Below are 27,630 nucleotides of genomic sequence, written 5' to 3'. Positions count from 1 at the left end.
TGACAAACTATCCCATCAAGCCCATGATGATCTACCTGGTAGCCTTAGTCACGCTAAAGTCACATTAACAGGAGATGTGACCAGTGATTATGTGTATAGCTATAGATAGTCTATGTTATCAGTAACTGCCTTCTGTGAGAGTTCTTTAGCATCACTGTTATTACTCAATGTCTGACTATTGGTCATGGGATATTTTAAATAATAGGATTTCCCCCCATTCTTACAATATGAAGCTACCAATGAAATGGCAAAATACATTATATGACAGAAGGTATTATCATACTAAACAGAATGCCCAAGGCACCTTGATCCAAGGTCACAGAAAAACAGTAATAGACCTTGGATTCTGAATCTGGCTAGTACTTATATACCATATATAGTGATATGCTATATAGAACATATAGTGATATGCTATATAGCATATATATATAAGATATGCTATATAAGGCTAAAGGGGAAAGATAGAATAAGCCACAAAAAGAGAAACTGAGTCCCTGTTCAGAATCCTTCATCTCACCCACCTGCACTACTATATCTTTCATGTAGTCATACTCCTCAGGGTGCAGGAAAGCTGTGAACTCCTCCTTTGTGGCAATGAGGTCTCCATCCTTGTCTGCCATTTTAAACCTCCGCTCATCTCTAACCATCATTTGTTTATAGTTAAATCCATCATCAGGGTCTGGATCATCTAGAAAACAAAAATTTAGGTCAAATCTTAAAGGCTTTCGGAAAATATGAAAATGTGTGGGGTGGGAAATCAATTTCCAATAAAGATAAACCATGCAAGGAAGAAATAATTGATTACACAGGTAAAACTGCAGCAGTACAAAGACATTTAGTTTTGGGCTACAGCTCCAGTCATCAGATCTCAGAGTCAGCTCCAAGTTCACATGGAACTCTGGCTCCTGAACTATGTAACTCACTGTTATGTTTCACTATTGGTATTAAGGCTACTAGAAGGCTTGAATTTTCTAGTTACATCTGGAAGGCAGTGGTGGCTCTCAAGTCTCATACTGCCTGAGTCTGAACTCTACCATTTTCTAGCTGTTTGGCCTCTGCCTTGGTCTCTTTTATCTGTAAAATGGAGACAGCAGTGGTGCCAGCTTCATAGGATTGTTGTAAGGTTTAAATGAGAAAATATATCTAAGTGCTTAGAACAATGCCTGGCACATAGTTGGCTTTCAACAAATGTCAGTTACTCCTATTTTTATTAAACATTAGGATCTCATTAAGAAGACAGAAACCAAAGGCCTTCTACCTCATATAATGGACACTTGGATTCATGCAATAGAATGCCACCACTTTGAAGGTCACATTTTTTTTTTCAGTCACTGCAGAAATCTACCAAGAGTTATAGGTATTGTTCATCCCCATTTATGTAAAATTCTAGAAAATGCAAACTAACTTAGAGTCACAGAAAACAGATGAGTGACTATCTAGGGACAGGGGAATGGGAAGGATGAGAAGGATTACCAAGGGACATGAGGAAATGTTGGGGGGGTAATGGATACGCTCATTATCGTGATTGCAGTGGTGGTTTCACTGGTAAATACATACGTCAAAACTCAACAGTTGTGCACTTAAATATATACAGTTCACTTTATGTCAATAATAACTTGACAAAGGTATACAAAAAAAAAACCCCTTAGATTACAATCAAATTGAATTTGGAACTACCCATCTGTTATGACATCGAGCTACACAAGCAGCAGTTATCTAGTCTCTATTTAAGAATATAGAAAAGTGAAATTTTGTTTTTTAAGCTGAAAAACTGTGGAGTTAACTGCAGAAAAATAATAAACATTTTTTTTCAATCTGAGTTCCTGTATAAACCAAATTAAGATAACAGACATGAAAATTTTTTGGTGAAGATATTTTAAAAAGTAAAAGACACCACATTAATAGAAAGAAATTATTGTTCCTGCAACATATTGATTACATAAAAAGGATATGACACTGGTTTTATAAAAAAGATCCACAGAGCCCCTTTAAGAATAACATCATTACTGCTGACCTTTGAGATTGTTCAATCTTTCCACACTTTAAGCACAGTTTAAAGAAACAAAAACAAAACAACCGTGCTATTTTGAGAGTTGAGCATTTTGAAGCTTCATTCTTTATTGAGTGTCAAAAATTCAGTAAGACAGCTTAATGAGTCATAAGGCTTTCGGATCCTGTGTACACACACACACATACACACACACACACACTCAAAGCCATAATAGGTTGAGATGGAGAAGGTAAGGCAAACAAGCCTTTCTCAGATACTAAAGTGTCTCTTCTAAACAAAGTTTCAGTACTATGTAATATAAATAAGAAACATAACAAGACAACTTATACTTTAAGACTAGATTCTCACATAAGTGCTCTCCTCCCCTCCTTGGGGTAAAACATGGTGACTGGACTCAAATAGCCTAATAGCAACATGCACATATATATTTAAGGAGGGAAACAGGAAGATAGAATTTTTTTTTTTTTTTTTAATTTATAGTCAGGACCTTGTTCTGTGGCCCAGGCTGGAGTGCAATGCAATCATAGCTCACTGCAGTCTTGGACTCTGGGGCTCAAGCAATCCTCCTGCTTCGGCCTCCCAAGTAGCTAGGACTACTGACAAGTACTACCACTCCAGGCTAATTTTTAATATAATTTTTTGTAAAGATGGGGTCTGGCTTTGTTGCCCTGGTTGGTCTCAAATTCCTGGACTCAAGCAACCTTTCTGCCTCGGCCTCCCGAAATGCTAGGATTACAGGCATAAGCCACTGTGCCTGGCCAAAACTTTATTTTTAATGACAAAACCTATATTCCTATAGCTCTGTTTGGAATGCTGTATTTATCCTAAGCACCAGTTTTGGCCCTAGCTGGCCTGTATACAGCTTTAGGTAGGCTCTTGATCTAGTTTTGCTATAGGCAGAGTAGATCTCAGTATTTCATATTTTACTTGTGGCAGAGACAGTGTTAACCTTTCTCTCATGGATAGCGGATTCATTGAGATGGATTTTAACTAAGAGCTATGATGATTTATACCTGAACTCCAAATTGAATCAAGAACACACAGTGATAAAAACTCCTCCTCATTTCTCTAAGCCGACTCATGACCCCCTCAGTGCTGTCCACCCTCATGCCTCTGGGGAAAGATGCCTTATTAAGACATTGCTTCTCCAGCCAGTGCTTCAGCTTATGCAGTCTCAGGCAGCAGAAATACCCATTACGTTGAATCATCTGCCTTGTGAGGCAACAGAGCTCTCAACAGATTTTTATGCACATAATCATACACAGCACTGAAGAATCATTCTGGGCAGCAAGTGAGTGCCTAGGTCAGAGCTGAGATTTATTTACACTCCATTTTGTTTAGATCACCAATAGCCTACTCTTTGCTTTATATTTATCATTAATTCCAAATAAATCAGGAAGGTGTTGGGTCTCAGCCAGAGCAAGCAGCAGGATGCCTCTCCATCTGTGCTGACTGTTTAATACATATGTTCTTAATTGGGTGAAGGATATGTTTGGTTCTTGGCTAAGTGTCAAGCATTGAGAGAGAGAGTGCCACTTTCGTCTTAGGAATGAGAACAAGCCTGACACAGAAATAAAAGTCTCTTCACCAGAAACGCATGCAGTCCTGTAATTAATGCAGACAGCTGGCTATCTGTGGGGAAACAGATCCATTATACACTGTTAGTCAGTGGCGGAGAACGCTTGCTTTAACCCAGAAGGTTGCCTAATTTCCAAGATTAAAATGGAGAAAGTACCATTTATATTAATACAATTCTTGTCTTAAACTGTAACCATGCACAACAGAGGAGTTTCACGAATAAAAACACCCAGGGTCATCAACTCAGTAAGACTCACTGCCTAGTATTCAGCAGCAGGCAAGTGTTACAAGTAAAAGAAAATTACTAACAGGTGGCCCAAGCATACAAGCTATCAAATCAACAAAAAGCAATCAAATTAACATTTATTTGCCTTAAAGCATTTGCAAAGCAGGCTGATAAACTCATGTGCCAGAGAAAACAAATGGGAAATTTTCATTTCCAAACTTCAGTAAGCAGACATACTGAAATAGTTAAATTTTATCAAGGAAAACTATTTTATTAAGACTTCTCACCAGTTATAAAGAAATCTAATTTGGTTTGAATTTTAGGTCCAACACTTTACTGGGACCATGTCAAGAAACATCTCAAAGCCCCTTGCTTTGCACTGTTGGAACTACGTAGCCTTACAGCCTCTTTTTTTTTTTGGACAGATCTCACTCTGTCCCCAAGGCTGGAGTGCAGCAGTGCAATTATGGCTCGCAGCTGCCTCAACCTCCTGGGCTTAAGTGATCCTCCCACCTTAGCCTCCTGAGTATCTAGGACAGGCGCGTACCACCATGCTTGGCTAATTTAAATTTTTTTTTTTTTTTTTGGTAGAGACAGGGTGTCCCTATGTTGCCCAGACTGGTCTCAAACTCCTGGGCCCAGGCAATCCTCCCACCTCAGCATCCCAAAGTGCTTATAGGCGTGAGCTATCGGCACCCGGCCCAATGTATTCTTTTAAATGAAATCTACTCCAAAAATTGTCTCTATGAGGGATGACATAAAGAAAAAATGGTAAAATAAATGTAAAATGCTAAAAATGTAGAAGATACCAGACTTCCAGACTTCAGAAAATGACAATTAAACTAATTTAAAAATACATAATATACAAATTTAAAATTAATAAAGGGAATCAGCACTGAATTGAACTACTTAAGATAAGCTTCCTTTCCTTTACTGTGTGACCCATTTGTTTCTTTGACTCAAGACCACGGTCCCTGCCAGGCTGACATCTTGCCCCTTACCCAGGTAAGTGCCATAAGTCACGTTTCTGTACTCATCCCAGGAGATTAAGCCGTCTTGATTCATATCAAACTCCTGCCATTGGTTTTCAACATTGTCATATATGTATTTCTTCTGGGCGTGCTTAATCCAGGATTTCAGCTCCCCCTCCGTCACAAACCCATCTTTATCCGCGTCTATTTTATCTACAATCATTCTACAAGACAAAACAGTTACGTTTCAAGGTGCCAGCTCCACAAGCCTTTTTCCCCTAGATAGTAGGGACCTACCTAAAACGTAGCCGTAGGTGGCATTTTTATACTCCTCCCAGGAAACGAGGCCGTCCTCATTGAGGTCATGCCCCTTCCACTGTCGCTCTACATCCTCGTAAATCCAGCGCTTTTGTGCAAATTTAATCCAGTCTTTGAGCTCATCCACAGTGACAAACCCGTCCTTGTCGCCATCTATTTTACTTACAATCTTTCTGTAGAAAATGCAGAGAAATCCAGCAAAAGGTTAAAAAGACACAGAACTCTGGACTTAGCCAGGTGTGTGCCCAGGGCTAATGCACAGAAATAAAAAATTGTCTCCAAAACAAAACTGCCAGGCCAGCAACTGAAAAAAATGGTCCATTACTGGTCTGTAATAAGCCACGTGAATAAGGTCAACACAGTCATGGCTGGTGCACTTGGATCCAAAAGCAAACTCAGCCTATCTCTTTGGAGGTAGATTTCAGCCTATGGTTAGAATTCAGGAGTAAATATCCATTCCTATCCAAGTTCTCCACTCTTTGCATCAAACAACATGTAAAACTTTGTTTTTCCTTGTTTTCATTTTTATTTTCTCTAGTGAAGATGTGGCTGAACTTTATTTTTCTTTATTGCTTACAGAAGAGAAACTCCAATTCTTGGTAAATAATCATGGTTTTCTAAAAATTCAAAATAGTTACATCAGACTTCAAAAATTTAGCTGCTTTTAGAAAAAGTAACACTTTTGATAAAAATACAAAGATAGCAGAAAAGTTCTGGGATCATTTATATCTCAAGGCAAGATTATTTTTAAAAAAACAGATTAAAAAGACAGGAAGATGCTTATCTAAAAAATGGCTAGCAGCTTTTAAATACTGTGTTGAATTGGATTTTTACATGAAAGCAGAGAACTCTGAGGAAATGATGTGATAAGAATGTATATCTGATTATGAGAATGTTAATAAGCTGAGAGGGTTAGTATGTAGATTATAAAGCAAAACCACAAAGCTAAAGAATCAGTGGCTTTATGAAGCTTTATAAGTGTCTTTCTTCCAGATCTGTCATCTTATGGATTTAAAAATATGTCCATGATATGAAAACTTCTGTTTAACTATAGAGGCAAAGTCATCCTATGTAATGTCACCCAAGTAAGCAGCCCAGTTTGGAATATGAAGTTGATGTCAAAACTTTCAACAGAAGCGAAATCTTGGTATACTCCTATGCTCTATTATTTGCAGGATTGAAAAGATTGTCACTTGGTAGCAAATAATGTCTTTCCCCAGCTTGTGTTCATTTCATGAATACAACATAGGAAAGTGATCAGAATTGAAGAGTACTAGTGACACTATGAAAAGAGACTCATTTTGATACAGATAGGGTAATACAACTATTACTTAAATCCTGTAAGTAACTAGCATTTTCCTTCAGAGAATGTGTAATCTTGCTCCAAAATGTTAACAGGAAAGGTAAACCAGTAAGAAGTTATCTCTGGCCTGGTACGGTGGCTCACGCCTATAATCTCAGCACTTTGGGAGGCCGAGGCAGGCAGATCACCTGGCGGGAGGTGAGGAATTCGAGACCAGCCTGGCCAACATGGTGAAACCCAGTCTCTACTAAAAACACAAAAATTAGCCGGGCATGGTGGCGCATGCCTGTAATCTCAGCTATTCAGGAGGCTGAGACAGGAGAATCTCTTGAACCTGGGAGGCGGCAGATGCAATGAGCTGAGATCGCGCCACTGCACTACAGCCTGGGCGACAGAGTGAGACTCTGTCTCAAAAAAAAAGAAAGAAGTTATCTCTTAAATATCCTCTTCTATCTACATAGACATAAGGACAATTTTTGTTGTTGTAACTTTAGTCCTGTAGAATTTTAACACTATTCACAGATGAAGCTATACTAATATTGAAAAGTTCTACATTATTTATAATGGGATGCAGTTTGTGCTCAAACGATACTGGCTACCAATAGTGTGACTGTACAGTTCAGAAATAAAGTGCAAGGAAAAAGGGCAACCAGAACCTCTCCTATCCCCAAAAGGTATTTTTAAACTATTATAAATAGCCTGAAGAGAAGGATCGCCCAGATAAAAAAAGACATATGACTGTTCAAGACGGGCTTTTCTTAATTAAGTTGGCTGAAGAGCATTCTATTCAATGCAAACATCTCAAACGGTTTAACCTAGGGGTTGGCAAACTTAAGAAAAAAACTTATTTTTTTTTTACTTAAACAGAAATATAGTTTACAAGGCAAACTTCTTTTTTTAAAAAGGGACAGATAGTAAATATTTTTGACTTTGTGGGCAACATATGGTATGGTGTATGTGTGTATATTTTTTTTTTTTAACAAGCCTCTAAAAATGTAAAAGCCATTCTTATCTTGCTGATCATCAAGCCCGCAGGCAGTTGTGTAAGTACACTGGAAGTGGGCACATCCTATTTTAGGCATACGGCTCTAAATTATCATCTTTAAATGCCTGTGTAAATTTATAAAGCTAACGGTGTCATAGTCCTGTGACAGGGGAGAACCCTATGGATGCCACTAAATAAGTCTTTATTCTAGGACAGACACAATGCATTAGCGCACCTCATGTTATTTCTTTTAGGAGGTAGCACATACCTCTACATTTGAAGGAGCATAAAGCAAACCCTTCAGTTGTTTAAGAATTTGGATCAATAAATGGGCTCCAGAAGGATGACTAATATTCCTGAAATTTTCAGTAAAATTTTCTTATTTTGTAATTATTATTTTTTGAGATAGGATCTTGCTCTGTCACCCAGGTTGGACGGCAGTGGTACAATCACAGCTCACTGTAGCCTTGACCTTCCCAGCTGAAGGGATTCTCTCATCTCAACCTCCTTAGTAGCTGTGACTACAGGCACATGCCACCATGCCTAGCTGATTTTTTAATTTGTTATAGAGAAAGGGTCTCCCTATATTCCCCAGGCTGGTTTCGAACTCCTGAGCTCAAGCAGTCCTCCTGCTTCAGCCTCTCAAAGTGCTGGGATTACAGCTGTGAGCCATTGCACCTGGCCCAAAATTGTATATTTAAGTGTGCACTTTTCTGAGGAAAAGTCCTTAGCTTCCATTTGACTCCTAAAGGGTCTGGGCCTGTGATCCCCAAAAGGATAATGAACTGCTCTAGTTCACTCCTATAGTAAATATATCAAGGATTTTTTTTTTTTTTTTTGAGACGGAGTCTCGCTTTGTTGCCAGGTTGGAGTGCAGTGGTGCGATCTCAGCTCGCTGCAACCTCTGCCTCCCAGGTTCAAGCAATTCTCGCGCCTCAGCCTCCCGAGTAGCTGGGACTACAGGCACGTGCCACCACGCCCAGCTAATGTTTGTATTTTTAGTAGAGATGGGATTTCACCATATTGGCCAGGATGGTCTTGATCTCTTGACCTCATAACCTGCCTGCCTTGGCCTCCCAAAGTGCTGGGATTACAGGCATGAGCCATTGCGCCCAGCCAGAGAACTTTTTTAATATTAAGAACCACTACCTCAAAACCAATCTTCATTTTAAGGATACATAAAATGGCCTATTTGTCAACATTCTTAATAAGAAAAAGTACCTGAAACTTGTATATTGAATTGTTTTAAAATGCTTCCTGTGTTCTTCTAGCTATTATTATTAAAGATTTCAAAAACAGTCGTGAATTTTTGCAACTAAAGGCATAAACAATGACTTATCTCTTAATAATTATGTGCCTTATAGACAGATGGAAAAAAGGGGGAACCTGTTGTTCCCAGCTGGTATACATTACCCTACCAAAACAATGTTTGAAAATGCCTCAGTAAATAAGTTTTTTAAAAGGTTCATGTGGGATTCTTGCTCCCAAAAGTATGTTACTGTATGAAGTAGGGATATTTGTTACTACCAACAAAATTTGGGAGAAGCAGTCTATTCACACATTCCATAAAAAAACATGATTTTATCATCTTACTATAATCAAATACAGAATCTGCATATGTGACTAACTTTTAATATTCACTGATCACAAAAAGGAATACTTTCTACTGAAAACTGCCAGCAGAGCTTTATCTCTACCTGCAAGGAGCCAGAACATCCTCATAAAAGTACCATCTACCCTAAATGACACCAAACCTAAGGGCCTTTCATTATTTTAGAGTAATTCTGTGAAAAAATATGTGCAGACCAAAATGTGGGTTGGACGTGCACAATATTAATGGGCGTGACATGAAGACTTAGAATACCCTCTGCATTTCTATTTTCTTTACTTTTTTTTTTTTTTTTTTTTGAGACGGCTCTGTTGCCCAGGCTAGAGTGCAGTGGCGCGATCTTGGCTCACCACAAGCTCCACCTCCTGGGTTCTCGCCATTCTCCTGCCTCAGCCTCCCAAGTAGCTGGGACTACAGGCGACCGCCACCAAGCCCAGCTAAATTTTTTTGTGTTTTTAGTAGAGGTGGGATTTCACAGTGTTAGCCAGGATGGTCTCGATCTCCTGAACTCGTGATCCACCTGCCTCAGCCTCCCAAAGTGCTGGGATTACAGGCGTGAGCCACCGTGCCTGATCTGCATTTCTATTTTCAGCCTGGAATGTTAGTATAGTTATTAGATTAAAACTGAAAGTGAGGATGGTCTCTCAAAGGAAAGCAACCTAACAGAAAACTAACTCTGTGATGCATATCTATCTATATCTACTTTCAAATGTTATGTGATAGTGCTCATTCTACATAGCAAAATATTTTTATTATTTCTGTCAATGTTGAAGAATAAAACATTGTACCCTTCAGTCAGTAGATAACCCAATGAAAAAATAAATCTATTCTGCAGCATCTTCCAAAGCAAATCCTACAACGTCTTATAATCAAAATGCTACCCATCAAGGCAAAATATTTTTAGAAATTGCTATGCGTGGCACAACTTTCCACACAAATCTCTTGAATACAATTCAGAAAGTTGCACCAACAGTGCTCACTGAGAAGAATATTTTTACAAAATTGACCTGCATTTTCTTCAAAAGGAAGGCTTTGGAAGGACCAAAAAAGACATTCTCAGATCCCCAATTAGAAATAATCAACTGGGATTCTACCAAATCCATTTTTCAGGACAAAAGCTGTCTACCGAGAGAGCCAAAGAACCTGACTATGGCCCTGTTGTTACTGAAACAGTAACTCATACTCAGACATTAAGTTACAATTTTCTAAAAGACAAAGTTGGTTTGATTTTTGTTTTTTAATTAAGCAAATATCTGAGAATGAAAATAAAGAGAGTGAAGGACACCTCAGGAAATCATAAACTTTATAGGGATCCAATGTGCAGTTTATTAGCCCATCAAAGACTTGGCTTGTGCCAGGTCAGGAGGGTACAGATAAGTTTTTAAAAATTAAAAGCAGTAGAAATGAGAAGAGATGAGAAATCCCCTCATGCTATGTTCTTCTGGGAGCAAGATAATGCAGTTCAAGTTGGGTCTTGCAGTACTTGGTACTTTTATGCAAAAATGATGCTTTGCAGAATGAGGCACAAACGGTTATTCAATTAAAAATGTATGCAATCAGGCACTTAATGAAATTTTAGAGGTAGTAATTCCATGGTTAGCTTTCAGAAGATGTATTAATAGTTCAATATAACTTTACTCATAACTGAGCCAGAAAAGAAGAAAAGAATTAGCCTTTATAAAGAATGTCATTACCCACACTAGACCCCTGAGAGCTGGTACCTTACCCAAGCCTTTCCTTGCTCTCTTCTGGTGTCAGCTGATCAAAGGTCTTTGCTTCTTCAGCACCCAAGAAGGCATCATGGTCATAATCAAAACTCTGAGCATCATTGTGAACCTTGTCACTGAGCTGAGGCTCATGATGTACACGGTCCTTCTTTTCTGTGGGCTTGCTCAAGGCAAAGGCTGTGCACAGGGACAGGCACATAAGAAACTGTCGCAGGTCCATGATAATTAGATCTTAAAGAAAATGAAAAGTAGTTAATTCAGGAGGCAGTATGCTTAATAACTAAATAAGAAATTAAAAGCTCACATCCAAGTTAAATTATTAATTTGATATACACATCTATGCAAGTCTTTTATATTATCCCAAATATTACTTAATCCATAAAATAAGTATGGTGGAATATCAGACTCTTCAATTATTACGGTGAGAAATTTTTACCAGTTTCCTTCATCTGATTGTAGGCTGATAAGAAATTTATAGTTAAAATGTCCACTTTGTTTTCTGTCAAAAGATACCAAAGTAGAACTTTAATCCTTTTGCCCAAGTTCATAAGAATTAAAAGTGAAAGAACCAAGATTTAAATGCTGACTCCAAATCCTTTACTTTTTGTACGCATTGGTGGTCTGGTCTTCAAACATGGCTGGTTATTAGAATCATCTAAGAAGCTTTAAGTTTCTCCTATTGATTTAGAATCTCTGAAGCTGAATTCAGACATTCGTAGCTTTAAATGTTTTTCAGGTGATTCTGATGTTCATGAGATTAGGAACCAGTGAAATACTTGGCAGCTTCCTTGGTCTATAGCACCAAGTCTCCAACATTCAGGCTCAACCTTGAGTCACCTTCAAAGGCCAAATCATTCAGATGGTCTGGTCATAGATAAGAACTTCTTTATCCTTCTGCAGTTGTTTCCCATACTTGCCTAGGCATAAATACCACCTGTAGTACTGTTCAAAGTACAGATTTCCAGGCCCTGATTCAAACTTTCAGAAGCTCTGTAGTCACAGGTGACTCTAATGAACAAGCACAATGCCGGAACACTTGACTGAAAAATGTGACAAAAATCCTGCAAAGAAGCTGCAGAGTACACATCTGTTTAGCACACTCTACTGATACCCCATAATACTATCCAGAGTGGTTAAGGTCTTAGAGGAAAAAAAAACATTAAAAATCAAGAAGAAGGGTTTTCAGGCTTTTACATTTTTTCTTTCATCACTGGGAAAGCAGCTCAGTGGGGGAGGGTGGGAGGTCCTGAAATGGCAGAGGAGGACATATCAGTAGAGAGTGGAAAGTGTTCTAGAGTAAATACGACAACGCAGTAAGACAAACAGAAGTGTACCTAAGGAGATAATGGGGGCAGGGGGTGGGGGGCAGTCATTCCCAAGTGCCCCAGTCTCAAAAAAGGTACTGTTACTGATGATGTGAAGGTTAAGACTTAGGAAAATCCATCAGAAGAAGCAATGTGAAGACAAGACCATGAAACCCATAGAGAAACGGGTAGAAGATGGTACTTATCTTACTCTATTCCTACCAATGTTAGAACTTGGCTATGTTTCTCAACATTGTTTCATTCAATCCCATCAAAATACCCACATTTACAGACAAAGATACTTGTATTAAGACGCTCAACGATGACAGTTCATAATGATTAAAAAATCGGAAAACAAATAAAAACAGAGAATTGGTAAAACATGTTAAATCTCAATTACGGAAAAATACACAAAGGTTAAAAAGAATGAGCCGGGTGTGGTGGCTCACGCTTGTAATCCCAGCACACTGGGAGGCCGAGGCGGGTGGATCACTAGGTCAGAAGATCAAGACCATCCTGGCTAACACAGTGAAACCCCGTCTCTGCTAAAAATACAAAAAATTAGCCAGGCATGGTGGTGGGCGCCTGTAGTCCCAGCTACTTGGGAGGCTGAGGCAGGAGAATGGCGTGAACCCAGGAGGCGGAGCTTGCAGCGAGCCCAGACAGCGCCTCTACACTCCAGCCTGGGCTACAGGGCAAGACTCCATCTCAAAAAAAAAAAGAATGACATGAGGCCGGGGGTGGTGGCTCACGCCTGTAATCTCAAGACTTTGGGAGGCTAATGCAGGCGGATCACTTGCATCCGGGAGTTTAAGACAAGCCTGGGTGATAGCGAAACGCTGTCTCTACTAAAAATACAAAAATCAGCCAGGCATGGTGGCACACACCTGTAGTCTCAGCTACTCAGGAGGCTGAGGTGGGAGGATAGCTTGAACCCACCAGGTGGAGGTTGCAGTTAGCTGAGATCGTGCCACTGCACTCCAGCCTGGGTGACAGAGATCCTGTCTCAGGGAAAAAAAAAGAAAAAAAGCAGCCAGGCATGGTGGCTCATGCCTGTAATCCCAGCACTTTGGGAGGCCAAGGCAGGAGGATCACTTGAGGTCAGGAGTTCGAGACCACCCTGGGAAATACGGTGAAACCCTGTCTCTACTACAAATACAAAACTTAGCTGGGTGTGGTGGCACACGCCTGTTAGTCCCAGCTACTCAGGAGGTTGAGGCATGAGAAGTGCTGGAACCCGGGAGGCAGAGGCTGCAGTGAGCTGAGATCTCGCCACTGCACTTCAGTGACAGAGCGAGACCCTTTCTCAAAAAAAAAGAATGTAAAAAAAAAAAAAAGAATGAGATGCATCTATCTGCAGTGAAATGGAAAATTCACCAAGATATGTCAAGTGAACAAAAAAAGCAAGGTGCAAAACAATGTCAAGATCTCATTTACATAAAAAGCAAAACAAAATTAAACAATCTCCCCAGCTTGTATTTATTTGTATAAAATATAACATGCACATAAATGGTGTGGAAAGATAAACACCCATGTGTAAACAGTGGTAACCTCAAGGTTCATGGGAGAAGAGACAGGAATGGGGTGGGCTGGTAAGATTGGTGTGAAAGTGAACTTTAATACTGTATCCCGCTGTACTGTCTAATTTGTATGAACAGCACACTCTCATGTTTATTAGCTTTCTGTGTGTATCACTTGTAAAATATTGCTCTGGGTGAATAACGCTCTGGGTGAATAACTCTGGCTGACCCTCCAATAATTCAACTGATCAATCAAATCAGTTAAAGAGTAAACAGAAAATCCAAGATTTAGTGGCTCTATAAATACAGCCTTAAAGTGAGTATGCCTTTACTTCAGGGCAAAATGAAACTTCTATCTCAAACTATAAACAATTCTTTTTTTGAGACAGGGTCTTACTCTGTCACCCAGGCTAGATATAGTGGTATGATGATAGCTCACTGCAGTCTGGTCCTCTGGGGCTCAGACTATCCTCCCACTTCAGCCTCCCAAGTAGCTGAATACAAGTGTGTACCACCACGCACAGCTAATTTAAAAAAAAAATGTTGTAGAGTCTCACTATGTTGCCCAGGCTGGTCTCAAGCAATCCTCCAGACCTGGCCTCCCAAAGTGCTGGGATTACAGTCGTAAGCCACCATACCCAGCCTATAAACAAATAATTCTTTGGACAAACAAAACTTTGGAAACAAAAAAACAGAATTATATGTTGTTGATGTTTTGGGATATATCCCAACAATATGTATAATGACAGAGGCTTGCAGAATCAAGTAAAATCAAGAGTCACTGCAACAAAGGATTTTCCTTATGCCTAAGGGGACTTTAGGAAAATTTTACAAATGATTACATTCTCAAAATAAAATATAGCATAACACCCTAACAATTCTTGCCAACCCCAAATATTACAATATGAATAAATACTTATGCACTCTAACATTAACAGGGCCTGGAAAGGATACTGTACCAAGTTTTGAGACATGTAGCATACAGAAATGTAACAGATTGGTTCACTTTGTGATTTAGAGGGAAAACTACGTTTATGTTTCAGGCTTACAAGGATACCAGAATTCCAAAGAGTAAAAGCCAAGTGATTTAGCTTTATCACTCACCCATTTCTCCTTCCTTCCCCTCTCCTGATTAAACTTCCAATCTCACCCCTTAAATAGGCTCCTCCATTCTGTCAATCAGTGCTTCTCAGATCTCCACTACCCACAGTCTTTCCCAGACTGTGCTGTTCCTTCATGCTTGCTCCTCCCTTTCCCTCACCCACATAGTTTCTACCCTGCTGCCTCTGCTTCCTCACTGTCCAATGCTACCCCGAAACCTGGCTTCCTTACTATTGATGAAACTGCCTACAAGGGTCATCAAGGACCCAGATGGACAAAGCCAATGGTCTATCTTTACTTCTTTATCTTTCTGCAGGGAGGAATGAAAAATCTGCACTTTAAATAAGTTCTACTTAAAAAAAAAACAAAACGTCCTTTGTGCCCACATATATACCAACTCCTGGCTATTAGAAACTTTAACAAAAGGCCTCTTGTTTTATGAATATAGACACTAAAAACAAAAAACACCATCCATACCAAAAACTGTACTAGATTTATCTAAAACCATATGGTTTTTGGTATGGAGCATGTATGTTCAAGCAGAAACAAAGGACATCTAAGACAAAGGATATTTTATGTGGGAAGATGTGAAAGGAACAGTAAAAAATAACTTCATACACAGCATTTGAAAAACTACATTAGTGCACTTTGTTTTCTTTTGTTGAGACTGAGTCTATCTCTGTCGCCCAGGATGGAGTGCAGTGGTGTGATCTTGGCTCACTGCAACCTCCACCTCCTGGGTTCAAGTGATTCTCCTGCCTCAGCCTCCTGAATAGCTGGGATTACAGGCATGGTCTACCATGCCCGAATAATTTTTGTATTTTTAGTAGATACGGGGTTTCACCATGTTGTCCAGGTTGGTCTCGAACTCCTGACCTCAAGTGATCCTCCCATCTCGGCCTCCCAAAGTGTCGGGATTACAGGTGTGAGCTACCATGACCAGCCAGTACACTTCATTTCTGAAGCATCTTTGTCTTTTCAACCAAATTGAAACCAAATGATACAAAGTTAATGGCCCTTCTCATTTTCCTCACCCACTTCAACACTTTATAAAAGTTTAGATTGGGCCAGCAGCAGTGGCTCACGCCTGTAATCCCAGCACTTTGGGGGGCCAAGGCGGATGGAATGCTGGAGTTCAAGACCAGCCTAGGCAACCCCATCTCCACCAAAAATACAAAAAATTAGCCGGGTGTGGTGGCGCAGCTATAGTCCCAGCTACCTGGGAAGCTGAGGTGGGAGGATCGCCTGAGCCCTGGAGACACGAGGGTGCAGTGAGTCATGATCATGCCACCACACTCCAGCCTTGGTGAGGGAACAAGACCCTGTCTCAAAAAAAGTTCAAATCGGATACTTTTGTCCAAAAAGTAAAAAAAAAAAGTTTAGAGGAATAGGTACAGATCACTTCCAGCTGGAAAGATCTTTCTGTATCCATTGGGCCATATATATTGATCACAATACTGGTCCAATGGATATACTATGGACATAATGGACAACATAATATTAGGAAAAATATGATACACATAAACAAAAGACTTAGCTGTGTGAGCTTTTATCATGTGATCTAGAAAGTAAACCAATGGTTGTGAAAACTGAATCTCCCCACCTCCCATTTCTCAAATGAGTTTCTCTCTCTATAATTCTGTCCCTCTTCCACGAAGGGTAACATCTAATATTTTTTTCTTGGGAAAAAAAAAAATCTAGACCTGCACTGCCCAGTACAGTAGCCACTAGCCACATGTGACTATTAAGCACTTGAAATGTGGCTAGTGTGAATTGAGATTGGTGTAACTGTTACATTTCATATTGAAAGAATGGTATTTTATATGTATTAGATTAAATATTATTAAAATTACTTTCACCTGCTTTAGATTTTCACCTGACAATTTAAAATTACATATGTGGCTTGTATTATATTTTTATTGGACAGCATGTTAGACACAAACCAAAAGATTAGAACAGAAAATATATCCAGTAGCTATCATCCTTTTGTAGTATTAGTATGTCACCAATAATGGTCTTCTATAAAGTTGTTTTCATGAATCGTTCCAGTAATTTATAAAGAGAAAAGATTAACTGGGTTAAGTGTGATTTTAATAATAATGAGTCTTAAGAATTGGTTTCTTCAATCCATCCAAAAATGTCCTTAAAAGCTCTAAATTCTTATCACTTCTCCCTACCCCACCCTTCAGGTAAGAATTTAGAGCTTTCAAGGAAGTTTTTGTCCTTAGTGTCCATAGTGTATCCGTTGGACCAGTATTGCGATCGATACATGGCCCAAACTTTCAATTTTGGTAAAGTGCCATTGGTCACAGAATACTTAAATTGTTTCAGGGAAATTTAGACGTTTAAATTCAACTTCACAAGAACGTTAACACTGAGTGATCCAACAGTTATTTTGGTTGACCAAAGACCCATTGCTCAATGTTAACAATTGGGAGAAATGGGTGTGGTAGTAAAATTCCAGTTCTCTGAGCTGGATGGATATTCACCAGAAAAGAAATTTCTCCATAACGCAGCAAAAGCAGGATCTCATTGTTTAACTGTCTACTTCAATCGGAGATTACAGGGAACAGCCTGATAGCAATTTAACTATACTAAGGCCCAGGTTATGAGATCTAGAAAATGAAGTTATCTTGTTATCTATCAGCTTTAGTACTATACCAATGGACTATCACATAAAAGTGATGGCATCCTTCATGATTTGATAAAAGTCATGATACCAACACATAATTTATTTAACGTCTCTCTAGTGATGAAGTTACATCTGTTCATCAATACATTCTAATTATATTGTGTGATGGAGAGAATACATTTATAAGACAGCTGAGATTAAAAAAGTGTAAAATCTGGCTGCAGAAGAAAAACCCTGAGAATGTCTGAAACTATTACTCAAGCTTCATTAGTTCTATAACCAAAGCAACTCAGCACAAACTTTAAATTTTTCTGGCTACAGAATAAAAAACTTTTTAAAGAAAAAAGTTCTAGAAATTCTGAGAGAAAAAAGTTTCCTTTTCGTTGACAAGCCTTATAATCAATTGTGAGAGAAATGCTATTTGAAATGTAGGGATAGGAGCCTTGGTTTCTAGTTGTAATTTTGCTGCGCATGTGTAACATGCGTGACATTGTTGAGAATTTGGTAGTTATTTTAGCTCAACCTTCCTTCAGTGCCAGATGTCTATAAATAAATTTAAGATCCTAGAAGACCTACCCACTATGATCACTCTAGCTGGAAGTGATCTGTTATCTTTTTTTCTTTTTGGACAAAAAGGGTATGATCCAATCTAAACTTCTATGAAACTCGTTTGAACCACTCAAAAACAATGACCATAGGTTACTTTGTCTCCTTAGCTCCCCTTTAGAATCTACATTTCTGGAAGAATGTCTACATATCAGCTAATACAAATTATTATCCCTATATTGTCCCTAATACACTGTCTTGCACTTTTCTGATACCAATACATTTTACTGGATTTATACATCTTACTGAATTAATTGGGTGGTACTTGGCAGCAATGTGGTTCCTGCCTGCCTGTGTTCTCCAACTTCCAATTCCGTTTACTGGATCTGGCAATCAGCCAGGAACAGGCAAAAGTGTTATTTCAGCTGTCTTAACTCTAATACATAAATTACTGCATCAGCAACATCCATACTTAAGAGTTCAGAGTGAGAATCTAGGGCCTTATGGCCTAGCTAGCATTTCCAATGGCTATCCTTGGCTACACCTCTGTCCTTTCAATATCCCTGGTATACCTACGTTACAGAAAATCTGTGTTAACACCAATGTACTAGGGTGTGGTGTTGTATACCTCTAGTCTCAGCAACTTGGGAGGCTGAGGCAGGAGGACTGCTTGAGCATGGGAGTTCAAGGCTCCACCTGAGCAACACAGTGAGACCCTCAACTCTAAAATAAATAAATTTTAAAAAATAACTCCAATATATTGATCCCAATACTGCTCTAATGGATATTAAGTGCTATCAATAAGTACTTCTTGACACATCACTGGATGAATGAAAACAAACAATGATTATATTGAGAGTGACAATGAGTTGGTTTCAAAGCTATATTGAGTACTATTCACTCAGGCATACTCAACACATTTTTGTGAGCTCATTAATGGCTTTCCTACTTGTGATTCTCAAAAGAATCCTATTGGAACCTCCCCACTCCCCAATCACAGTAAAACCTCAGATTAGGTCTTGGCAAACTCATTTTCTTGACAAATACAATTTAGAGGTTATATCTGGTCCCTCATTTGGATTATACTATATAAATTCTTCAGTGATGACTGTCGTTTGGTATTTGGTTAATTAAATCTACTGAGTGAGGTCAAACTTGCATTTGTCTTGTGTCAAGTTCCATTCTACGGCAAAGACTAATTTAACAGAGATTCCAAGGTTCTCTGCCTCCAAGCTGAATAAGCTACTAGAACAAAAAACAACTAGAAGCCACCTTATTCCCAATTCATTAACGTTGACTTCATGGTCCATGCCAGAAAATGAATGCAATTCAATTCTCAAAGACACTATTCTAGAATTTTATACACTTAGGAATTCAGATCACAGGCTCAAAAGTTTTAGCAGGAGACCCACGGAGCTTGTGCCTTGATGCAACAGCAGCTTTTGAAACTGCAAGCCACTCTACGCTTAATCATGGCAGCTACAGGGAATTAAGTTTATTTCTGACCGCAGCATGCTAAAAATCAGTAGGATATGGGGCTAGAAGCAACAAAAAACGTAAAAAAAAGTAATTCCCCAATAAAGCTTTAAAAACTATTTTCCGTCGCTAACTGAAGTACGTAGCCAAATATGGAAGCTCTAAACATTCGGCTTTTCTTTAAAATCATAGATATCACCTAGTGTCGTCACTCGTTCTTTCCCCACTTGTTTCTGCACCCTTTAGGTGAGTGAACACGACCTTGGCAGATGCACCCTACTCTCGGGATGTGGCCTTGGGGCGGGGCTGGCAGATACAAGCAGGATGGTGAGTGGGAGGCGGCAAGGAACTGTTACAATAACACTATCCAAATGCCCTCCGACCTTCCGGAGGCAAACCTCTGGTGCCAGGGACTCGGTAAGTGGCGTGACCTAGAGACGGAGGACCAGGACGCAGCAAACCAGGCACAGAACAGTACCCAACGGGACGGAGTTCGACCGGACCAGCCCCCTTCCCAGAGCGCGCGGGAAGACGGGCGGCGGCCTCCATCCCAGGCTCACACCGAGGGCCCCGGCATCTCCAGCAGGATCAGGCCTGGGACCTGGGCGCCAGCAGAGACAGCGGCCCCGAGTGAAGCAGTCCCCTGCCGCGCCGAGAACAAGACCAAGGACAGAGAGAAAGCGAATAAAGATGAGGCAGTGGTGAAGGGGCTGGGCATCACCGTACTTACCTTTCCTCGTAGCCCCCACAGCACAAGATGCCGATGCCGCCGCTCACCCACCGGCTCAGCTCACGCGCGCAAGCACCGCCCAACCGGAAGCGGGTCCGCGCACCGCCCTCATCCGCTCGCCGGCGGCCTCCCGACCAATCATCAGCAAACCCGCCGCGGACGCATAGCTTCCCCGAGTAGCCATTGGTCTAACAATCGCATAGCCGGGATTGGCTGGAAAGCGCCACGTCCCCGGGACCGCGCCGAGTTGCGTGGAGCGGATTCCCGCCCAACTCTCGTCCCCGGGCTTGTTGGGACCGCGGGCTCCAACCCCAGCCCCAGCCCCAGCCCCGTACTGCGGGTGGCGTGGGCGCGGCCGTGTGGCCGCCACGTCCCCATTCACAGCTCATGACTCTGCTTCCACAGGGCTTCTTAGACTATCCTGCTAGTTTTCTTCATTCCCGCAAGACCACCAGGGCGGAATTAATCCGACTGAATCAGTCACCAACTTTATTGAACAATCCCAACTTTTTCTTTCCCTTCAGCGCTGCGCCCTGTGCTATCTACAGGAGGCTCTTCCGTCTTTGGCACCAGTGTATCTTTTAGCTCCATCTCCCAACACTCCCCCTCATCTTGCGCTCTGGGCACCATCATCTGTTTCCTAACAACCGGTCCTTTTTCATCTCTTAAGATTTTTGATCAAGAGGCTTCCTCTGCCAGGAATAAGTGCGTTTTCCTGCTTTTCTGCCTTGCCAATAGAAGTCCCAGTTCAGATGTTAGCTCTAGAAGCCTTCCCTGACCTCACTAAGCATAATTCTTACCTTATTTACCATCATAGCTGTTTATAGCTTCAGTACACTTCGCCAAATTCTGCTATAAAATGTAGCTTATCCATCTGTCCTCTTCTAGAGTAAGCTCCTGGGTAGGTATCTGTCTATTCATCTTTATATCTGCAGCTCTGTGCTTACTGCCCAGCTCAGTAATGTTAAGTGAAGAGAATGGGCCGAACCCGTTGCATGTCCCTGAAAATTTAATTTCATGTCATGAAATTAAAACAAGTATCAAATAAAGGCTACTATAGCTTCAACACAAATGGAATATAAACCTGTGGCATTCTTAGCACATAAAGCCTCTATAGTTTAAAATCACATTGAGACAAGTTGTAAGCTCATGAAACAGTTAAGCTCATGAAAGCAAGCTAGTTACTGTCAACGTGAAAGGTTTACAACTAATCTTTCCGGCATTCAAAGGCGTGTCAGCGACCCTTGGTGGTAGTCAGGGAAGGCTTCAGAGGAAGATATGACTAAGGCTGGACTAAGGAAGTCCCAAATGGACTATTCAGCAAGAAGAGTAATAGGAATAAGGACAAGTGGAGGGCAGAGTGGGAGGTAAATTCTCAGGCCAGGTAGCAAATGAGGAAGGTAAAAAAGGGGTGGGGGGAAACAATGAAAGGAAAGCATGGATAGTAAGTTTGGAGAGGTAATGGAAGATCTTGTCAATCTGAGGAGCCTGAACTGAAGACAGTGGGAACTGTGGGTCTTCCTGGGAAGGTTTCTAAGCTTGTGCCTACAGGGAAGCCATCTAATGGGTATTAACAATAAAACAGGCTGCCTCAGGAGGCATTATTTCAAAAACAGTTTTTAAAATACCTCCTGAAGGATCACTTGAGGCCAGGGGTTCGAGACCAGCTTGGGCAAAATAACGAGACCCTTCCTTCCCCTATCTCTACAAAAAACAAAAATTAAAAATTAGCTGGGCGTGGTGGCACACACATGTAGTTCAAGCCAGTTGCTTGAGCCCAGGAGGTTGAGGCTGCAATGAACTATGATTGTGCCACTTCACTCCAGCCTGGGCAACAGAGCAAGACCCTTTCTCTTAAAAAATAAAAATAACAACTCCTTAAAGTCAGGCACTGTGTTAGGTGCTGGTGAACCCAAAGTAAATAGGACATCATCCCTGTCCTCAAGGAACTCAGCTTAATGGTGCGCCATCCATCCTGGAATTGTCCTAGTAAAGGCTAAACAGGTAGTGAGGGTGCCAGAGATGGGGCCCTCCAACCCTGAGGTTCCCTAATGGAGAAGGGCCTGGCCTAGCAAGGGAAAGGGAAATGGAAACGAACCCTTATATACAAGAGTTTTTTTGTTTGTTTGTTTTGTTTTGTTTTGTTTTTGAGATGGAGTTTTGCTTTTGTCACCCAGGCTGTAGTGCAATGGTGCGACCTTGGCTCACTGCAACCTCCGCCTCCTAGGTTCAAGTGATTCTTCTGCCTCAGCCTGCCAAGTAACTGGGATTACAGGCATGTGCCACCACGCCTGGCTAATTTTTGTATTTTTAGTAGAGACAAGGTTTCACCATGTTGGTCAAGCCAATGTCGAACTCCTGACCTCTAGTGATCCGCCTGCCTCGGCCTCCCAAAGTGCTGGGATTACAGGCATGAGCCACTGCGCCCAGCCACAAGAGAGATTTTAAAAGTGGAAATAAGTCCTGAGCTTAGTGACCACTTGAATGAAAGAAATGAAGAAGGAGCTCTCAAAAGTTAAAAGGTTTAATCATGGGAGACAAGGAGAATGAGCTAGATGCATGGAATGAGGGAAGTCAGTTGAGTTCAAGACATAGAAAGTCTATGTGATGGCGCAACATCTAAAGAGAAATAGCCAAGAACCTGGAGGAGATACTTGGGAGGGGTTGTTGGCCAGGAGATGGCTGATGGAGCCATGAGAACAGATAAACTTTTTGAGGAGACGAAAGCAGATTAGGCCTCATGGGAGCCCCAGCGTTAGAAAGTAGGTGGAGGAAGGAAGAAAAGGACCTGAGGGACAACACATGTTAGAAATGCCGCCAATAGTTGCACCCAAGGCCATCGAGTGAGAGCAGCACTGAAGGACTGCTTGTGGCCAGCATGATGGTGTCACCACAAAAGGCTGACATTCGTCTCCAAGCGTCACATCTCTGCTCATGGGTGCTACTGAACCTTCAGTGTTTCCTGTGTGCAGACACTGTTCTAGGAACTGGGGATACAGCAGTGAACAAAATTAAGTCTGTCATGGTGCTTATATTCTGGTGTGTAGAGGTAGGTGAGACAGCCCATAAACAAGATAAAAAAGCAACATACATAGAATGAGAGGTGGCGACAGGTGCTGTTACCTGAAAAACCAGGGTTTGTTCGCTTAGTGAGTAACAAACAATGCAAAACTCAGTTTTTGATCAATAGCAGTTTTATTACTTGGCATATGTAAGAAGGATACTGGGAATGTTCTCTAAAGCAGTATCTCCCCAAGGGAAAGTGACAGGAGGGTTTTACGGGGTGATGGAGAGGGTGCAAAATCACATGTAGAGGAGCGGTCCCAGTGGTACAGACGAGTGAGTCATTATGCCAGAACATAGGTGGCATGTTATGGCAATGAAGCTATAGCTCCTCCTAGGGTGGAGACTTTGGCATGGTCAAGAGAAAAGTTGACTCAGTTCATCTATAAATTGCCAGGGTCTGCAAGGAGCTGGTTCAAACCAACAGGGTGACCACATTCCATGCAGGGTTTGGGGAAGAACAGGCTGCAGGGCAGAAAGCTGTAAAACAGGCTGATTGCTCGAGTTGACTGAATTCCTTTTATCCCTGGAGACCCTGATATGGTTTGGATCTGTGTCCCTGCCCAAATCTCATGTCAAATTGTAAACCCTAGTATTGGAGGAGGGGCCTAGTGGGAGGTGATTGGATCATGGGGCGGAGTTCTCATGAATGGTTTAGCACCATCCCCGCTTGGTACTGTATAGTGAGTGATTTCTAATGAGATCTGTTCATTTAAAGTCTGTGGCACCTCCCTCTCCCCTTCCTCCTACTCCAGCCATGCAAGACGTATCTGCTTCCCCATTGCCTTCTGCCGTAATTTCCCTGAGGCCTCCCAAGAAGCAGAAGCCACTGTGCTTCCTGTACAGCTGCAGAACTGTGAGCCAATTAAATCTCTTTTCTTTGTAAATTACCCAGTCTCAGGTATTTCTTTATAGCAATACAAGAATGGACTAATACAGACCCTCTCTGTCTGCTTACATAAGGAGAAAAATAAGGCAGGAAAGGAGAACAGTGAGTGTTGGGGCTATCAGGAGTGGTGTTGCCATCTCAGAAAAGGTAGCCAGGGAAGCTCATGAGAGGGTGACACATGAGTGAACATCTGAAGGTGATGAGCATTCCAAGAAAAGGGAACACCAAGGCAAGGCCCTGAGTTGGGAGTATGTTTGAAGTGTTTGAGGAGCAACTGGAAGCCAGTGGGACTGGAGTACAGTAGCAAGGAGAGTAGAGGACATGAGGTCAGAGAGGGAGCAACAGGAATGGGGGAGGGAGAGAGGGAAGCCATGTAGGGCCTTTAGGCTATTGCAAGGACTTTAGCTTTCGCTATGATGAGTGAGAGGATATGGAAGACTATTTGCTAAATTGTTTCTTCTTCTTTCTGTGAACCCAGCTAGACTACATTTCCCAGCCTCCCTTGCAGTGTGGTCATATGACTGAGCTCTGACTGAAGGAAGGAGGGTGGAGATGTTGTACGCTACTTCCAGTACTGGCCTTACAGACCTGCCATGTGTAATTCTCCAAGCTCATTCTGTTTCTGTGGCTAGAAGCTGTGTATTGCAGATGGCAGAGCCACAAGATGGAAAGAAGCCCAGGTTCCTGTGAAAGTGCCACTCAGTTTTTGAACCAGGAACACCATTTTTGGACTCTTTGTGAACGAGAAGTAGAACTTCTATTAGCTATTTTATGCCATTGATATATTAGGATTTATCTCTTTCAGAGCTAGCATTGCCTTAACTAATACAGAAGGGAAACCATTGAAAGATTTTGAGCAGAGAAGAAACATGATCTAAGATTTTTAAAGGATCACATTAGACTGAAAGGGAGTAAGGTTAGGAACAGAGTGCATTTAGGAGGTGTTTGCGACAATCCAGGTGAGTGATGATGATGGTTTGGTCCAGGTTGGTAGCAGTGGAAGTAGTGAGAATATCAAATTCTGAATATATTTTGAAAGTAGTTTGAAAGGATTTCCTAATGGGTTGGAAATAGGGTGGAGAGAAAGAGAAGAGTTAAGGATGACTCCAAGGTTTTGAGCAAGTAGAAAAATAAGGCTTCCACTTATTAGGATGGGGAAGACTTTAGAGAGAACAAAGTTTTGAGGGATAATTTTTTTTTTTTTTTTTCTGAGACAGAGTCTCGCTCTGCCGCCCAGGCTGGAGTGCAGTGGTGTGATCTCAGCTCACTGCAACCTCCGCCTCCTGGGTTCAAATGATTCTCCTGGCTCAGCCTCCCAAGTAGCTGGGATTACAGGCATGCACCACCACACCCAGCTAATTTGAGGGATAATATTGAGAGATTTGTTTCGGGCATGTTGAGATACATATTAGACATTCAAGTAGAAATACCGACTAGGCAGTTGGATATGTATCTCTGGAGTACATAGTGGTCTAGACTAAATATATAAATTTAAGAGTATATTTGTGCATGAAATCCATGTGTTTTGATTACAAGAGACTTAAGGACTGAATCCTGGGAATTTCTGATGTTCAGACATGATTGGGGGGTGTGATGAGAATGAATCAGCAAAGGAACTGAGAAAAAGGACAATGAGGGAGAAGGAAAGCCAGGAGAGTGTCCTGGAAGCCAAGTGAAGAAAAGGTTCAGGAGAAAGCATGCTGCTGACAGTGAGGTGGGGCCTGGTTGGCCAGGGGCTTTAGCAATGTGGGAATCTTTGACAGGTTTGTCGAGGTAGTGGATGCAAAAACCTGATTGAAGGACTTCAAGAGACAATGGAGATTTTTAAAAGTTGGATCCCTTTCACGGAGTTTGCTGTAGAGGGGTGGAGAAAACTGGAGTAAGGAGGCAGAGGGGCCAAGAGAGGTTTTGTTTTATTTTGTTCTGTTTTTAATGTAAGAAATAACTATGTTTAGGAGGCATGCCAGTATGTTCATTGCTGATGGGAAGGATCTAGAAGTAGAGATCAAACTGGTGACGTAGGAAAAAGGAAAAGTTGCTGGTGTGACATCTTTGGGTGAGATGGAATGGGATCTACTACAAAAGGGGAAGAGCTGGACTTTGCTTGGAGAGACAGTTCCTCCATAGTAACAAGGAGAGAAGCTAGAGTCAATGGGTCTGGATCTAGGTAACTGGTAGATATGGTGGTGAGAGCCTGAAATTCTCTTTCAATTCTATGTTCCCAGTGAAATAGGAAGCGGGGTCATCAGGAGGCATTGGCAGTTAGAGGAGAGAGAAGGTGTGAAATAGCCATTCAGCAGAGGGAACAGATTTAGGGGAACATATGATGATTTCCAGGCAACATCAAGGACCCCCTTGAGGCCATGATGATGACTTTGCAGGGAGACTGGTTAGTATGTCATGTGATCTTCTCCAGAGAGGTTCGGTGGCACGTTCAGCAGCATCACACAGGCATGGAGCTGGTAGAGAACTGGATTTAGCCGAGGGAAGAAAGTGAGAAAGGCACAAAGATGTTGAGAGTGCATGCCAGGAAGTGATAATAATAATGACTGATCACAGGTAATCTAGGTTACAGGGGAAGGAAATGAGAACATGAAGAGAGCGAGAGACAGTGAAAACCTGGTAGAAGCAATAGATTGTAGGATTGGTGGGTCAATGGATTACTGGACTGAGGAAAAAATAGGAGGTGGTATAGCTAAGGAGTGGAAATAATGGGGTTAGGTGCAGTTATTAATGACGAACACTAGGGTAAAATCAAGGGAGACAGTGGTTAAGGAGGGTGGAAAAAGTATTGCTGGAAGGCAGGAGTTCAGGGAACAGAGATCAAAGTATGGGAAGGATCATCTATGTGGATGTTGAAATCACTAAGAATTAGGACATAACTCAGCCTTTGAGTAATGGTGATCCAGGAGCTTATTTTTTAGCCCTCCAACAATTTCAGGCTGAAAACTACTTCAGTGAGGAAAAAAAACGCTGCTAGGATATCTTAAGTCAAATCAAAATACCCTCCCCAGATGGGGGATGGACAGCTTTCCTGAAATACTCATAGTCTGTTTCTCATTAAATGTGAAATTTTTCTTTTTTTGAGACAGGATCTCACTCTGTCACCCAGGCTGAAGTGCAGTGGCACACTCATTGCTCACTGCAGCCTCGACCTCCTGGGCTCAAGCAATCCTCCCATCTCAGCCTCCCTGGTAGCTGGGACTACAGGCACACGCCACCACTCCCGGCTAATTTTTTTGTATTTTTGGCAGAGATGGGTTTTCGCCATGTTTCACAGGCTGGTCTCAAACTTCTGGGCTCAAGTGATTCACCTGCCTCAGCCTCCCAAAGTGTTGGGATTACAGGCACGAGCTACCGCTCCTGACACTATTGCACATTTTAAACAAAGAGGCTAGTCCATAGACCATCTGACAAACACTCCTTCATGACTCCTTTCATCTGTAACTGGTAAACCTCTGATTAACCTGTATGTTGAGCCTATATCTCCTATCTCTGGAATCTCTAATTTAAAAAGCACTAACAAGGTATGTCGACATTTCAAGGGAGTGTTATACAAAAAAGAAGTTGAGCCAGTGTTTGCGGCACAGAGATAATAGCAAACTTAGGGAATTTGAACACAAAAGAGAAATTCGCCCTAC

The 27,630-nt window shown here is 41.4% G+C and overlaps 1 protein-coding gene across 5 annotated transcripts in view; it reads right to left on the bottom strand.

The window, feature by feature from the left end:
* CALU (calumenin) overlaps positions 1 to 20,144 on the bottom strand; it is a 32,063-nt gene extending 11,919 nt beyond the window's left edge. For 2 of the 5 annotated variants that reach the window (XR_010121602.1, XM_055283934.2), the window contains exons 1-4: positions 20,038 to 20,144; positions 10,728 to 10,959; positions 5,084 to 5,277; positions 522 to 688 (exon numbers count right to left, since the gene is read on the bottom strand). Coding sequence is in view for 4 of the 5 variants with exons in the window: in XM_055283934.2 (XP_055139909.1) it covers positions 522 to 688; positions 5,084 to 5,277; positions 10,728 to 10,948 (582 nt within the window). In the remaining variant the exon portion in view is untranslated. Of the gene's footprint in view, positions 1 to 521; positions 689 to 4,816; positions 5,011 to 5,083; positions 5,278 to 10,727; positions 10,960 to 11,164; positions 11,976 to 20,037 lie in introns of those variants that run through there. The other 3 variants (XM_063642256.1, XM_055283930.2, XM_055283931.2) reach the window with 3 other exon arrangements.
* Positions 20,145 to 27,630: the final 7,486 nt, after the last annotated feature.

This window comes from Symphalangus syndactylus, chromosome 6 (assembly GCF_028878055.3).
Source record: "Symphalangus syndactylus isolate Jambi chromosome 6, NHGRI_mSymSyn1-v2.1_pri, whole genome shotgun sequence".
In the NCBI taxonomy this organism is placed as follows: domain Eukaryota; kingdom Metazoa; phylum Chordata; class Mammalia; order Primates; family Hylobatidae; genus Symphalangus; species Symphalangus syndactylus.
Note: the sequence above shows the minus strand (reverse complement) of the source record. Positions and strands in the feature narration are given on the sequence as shown.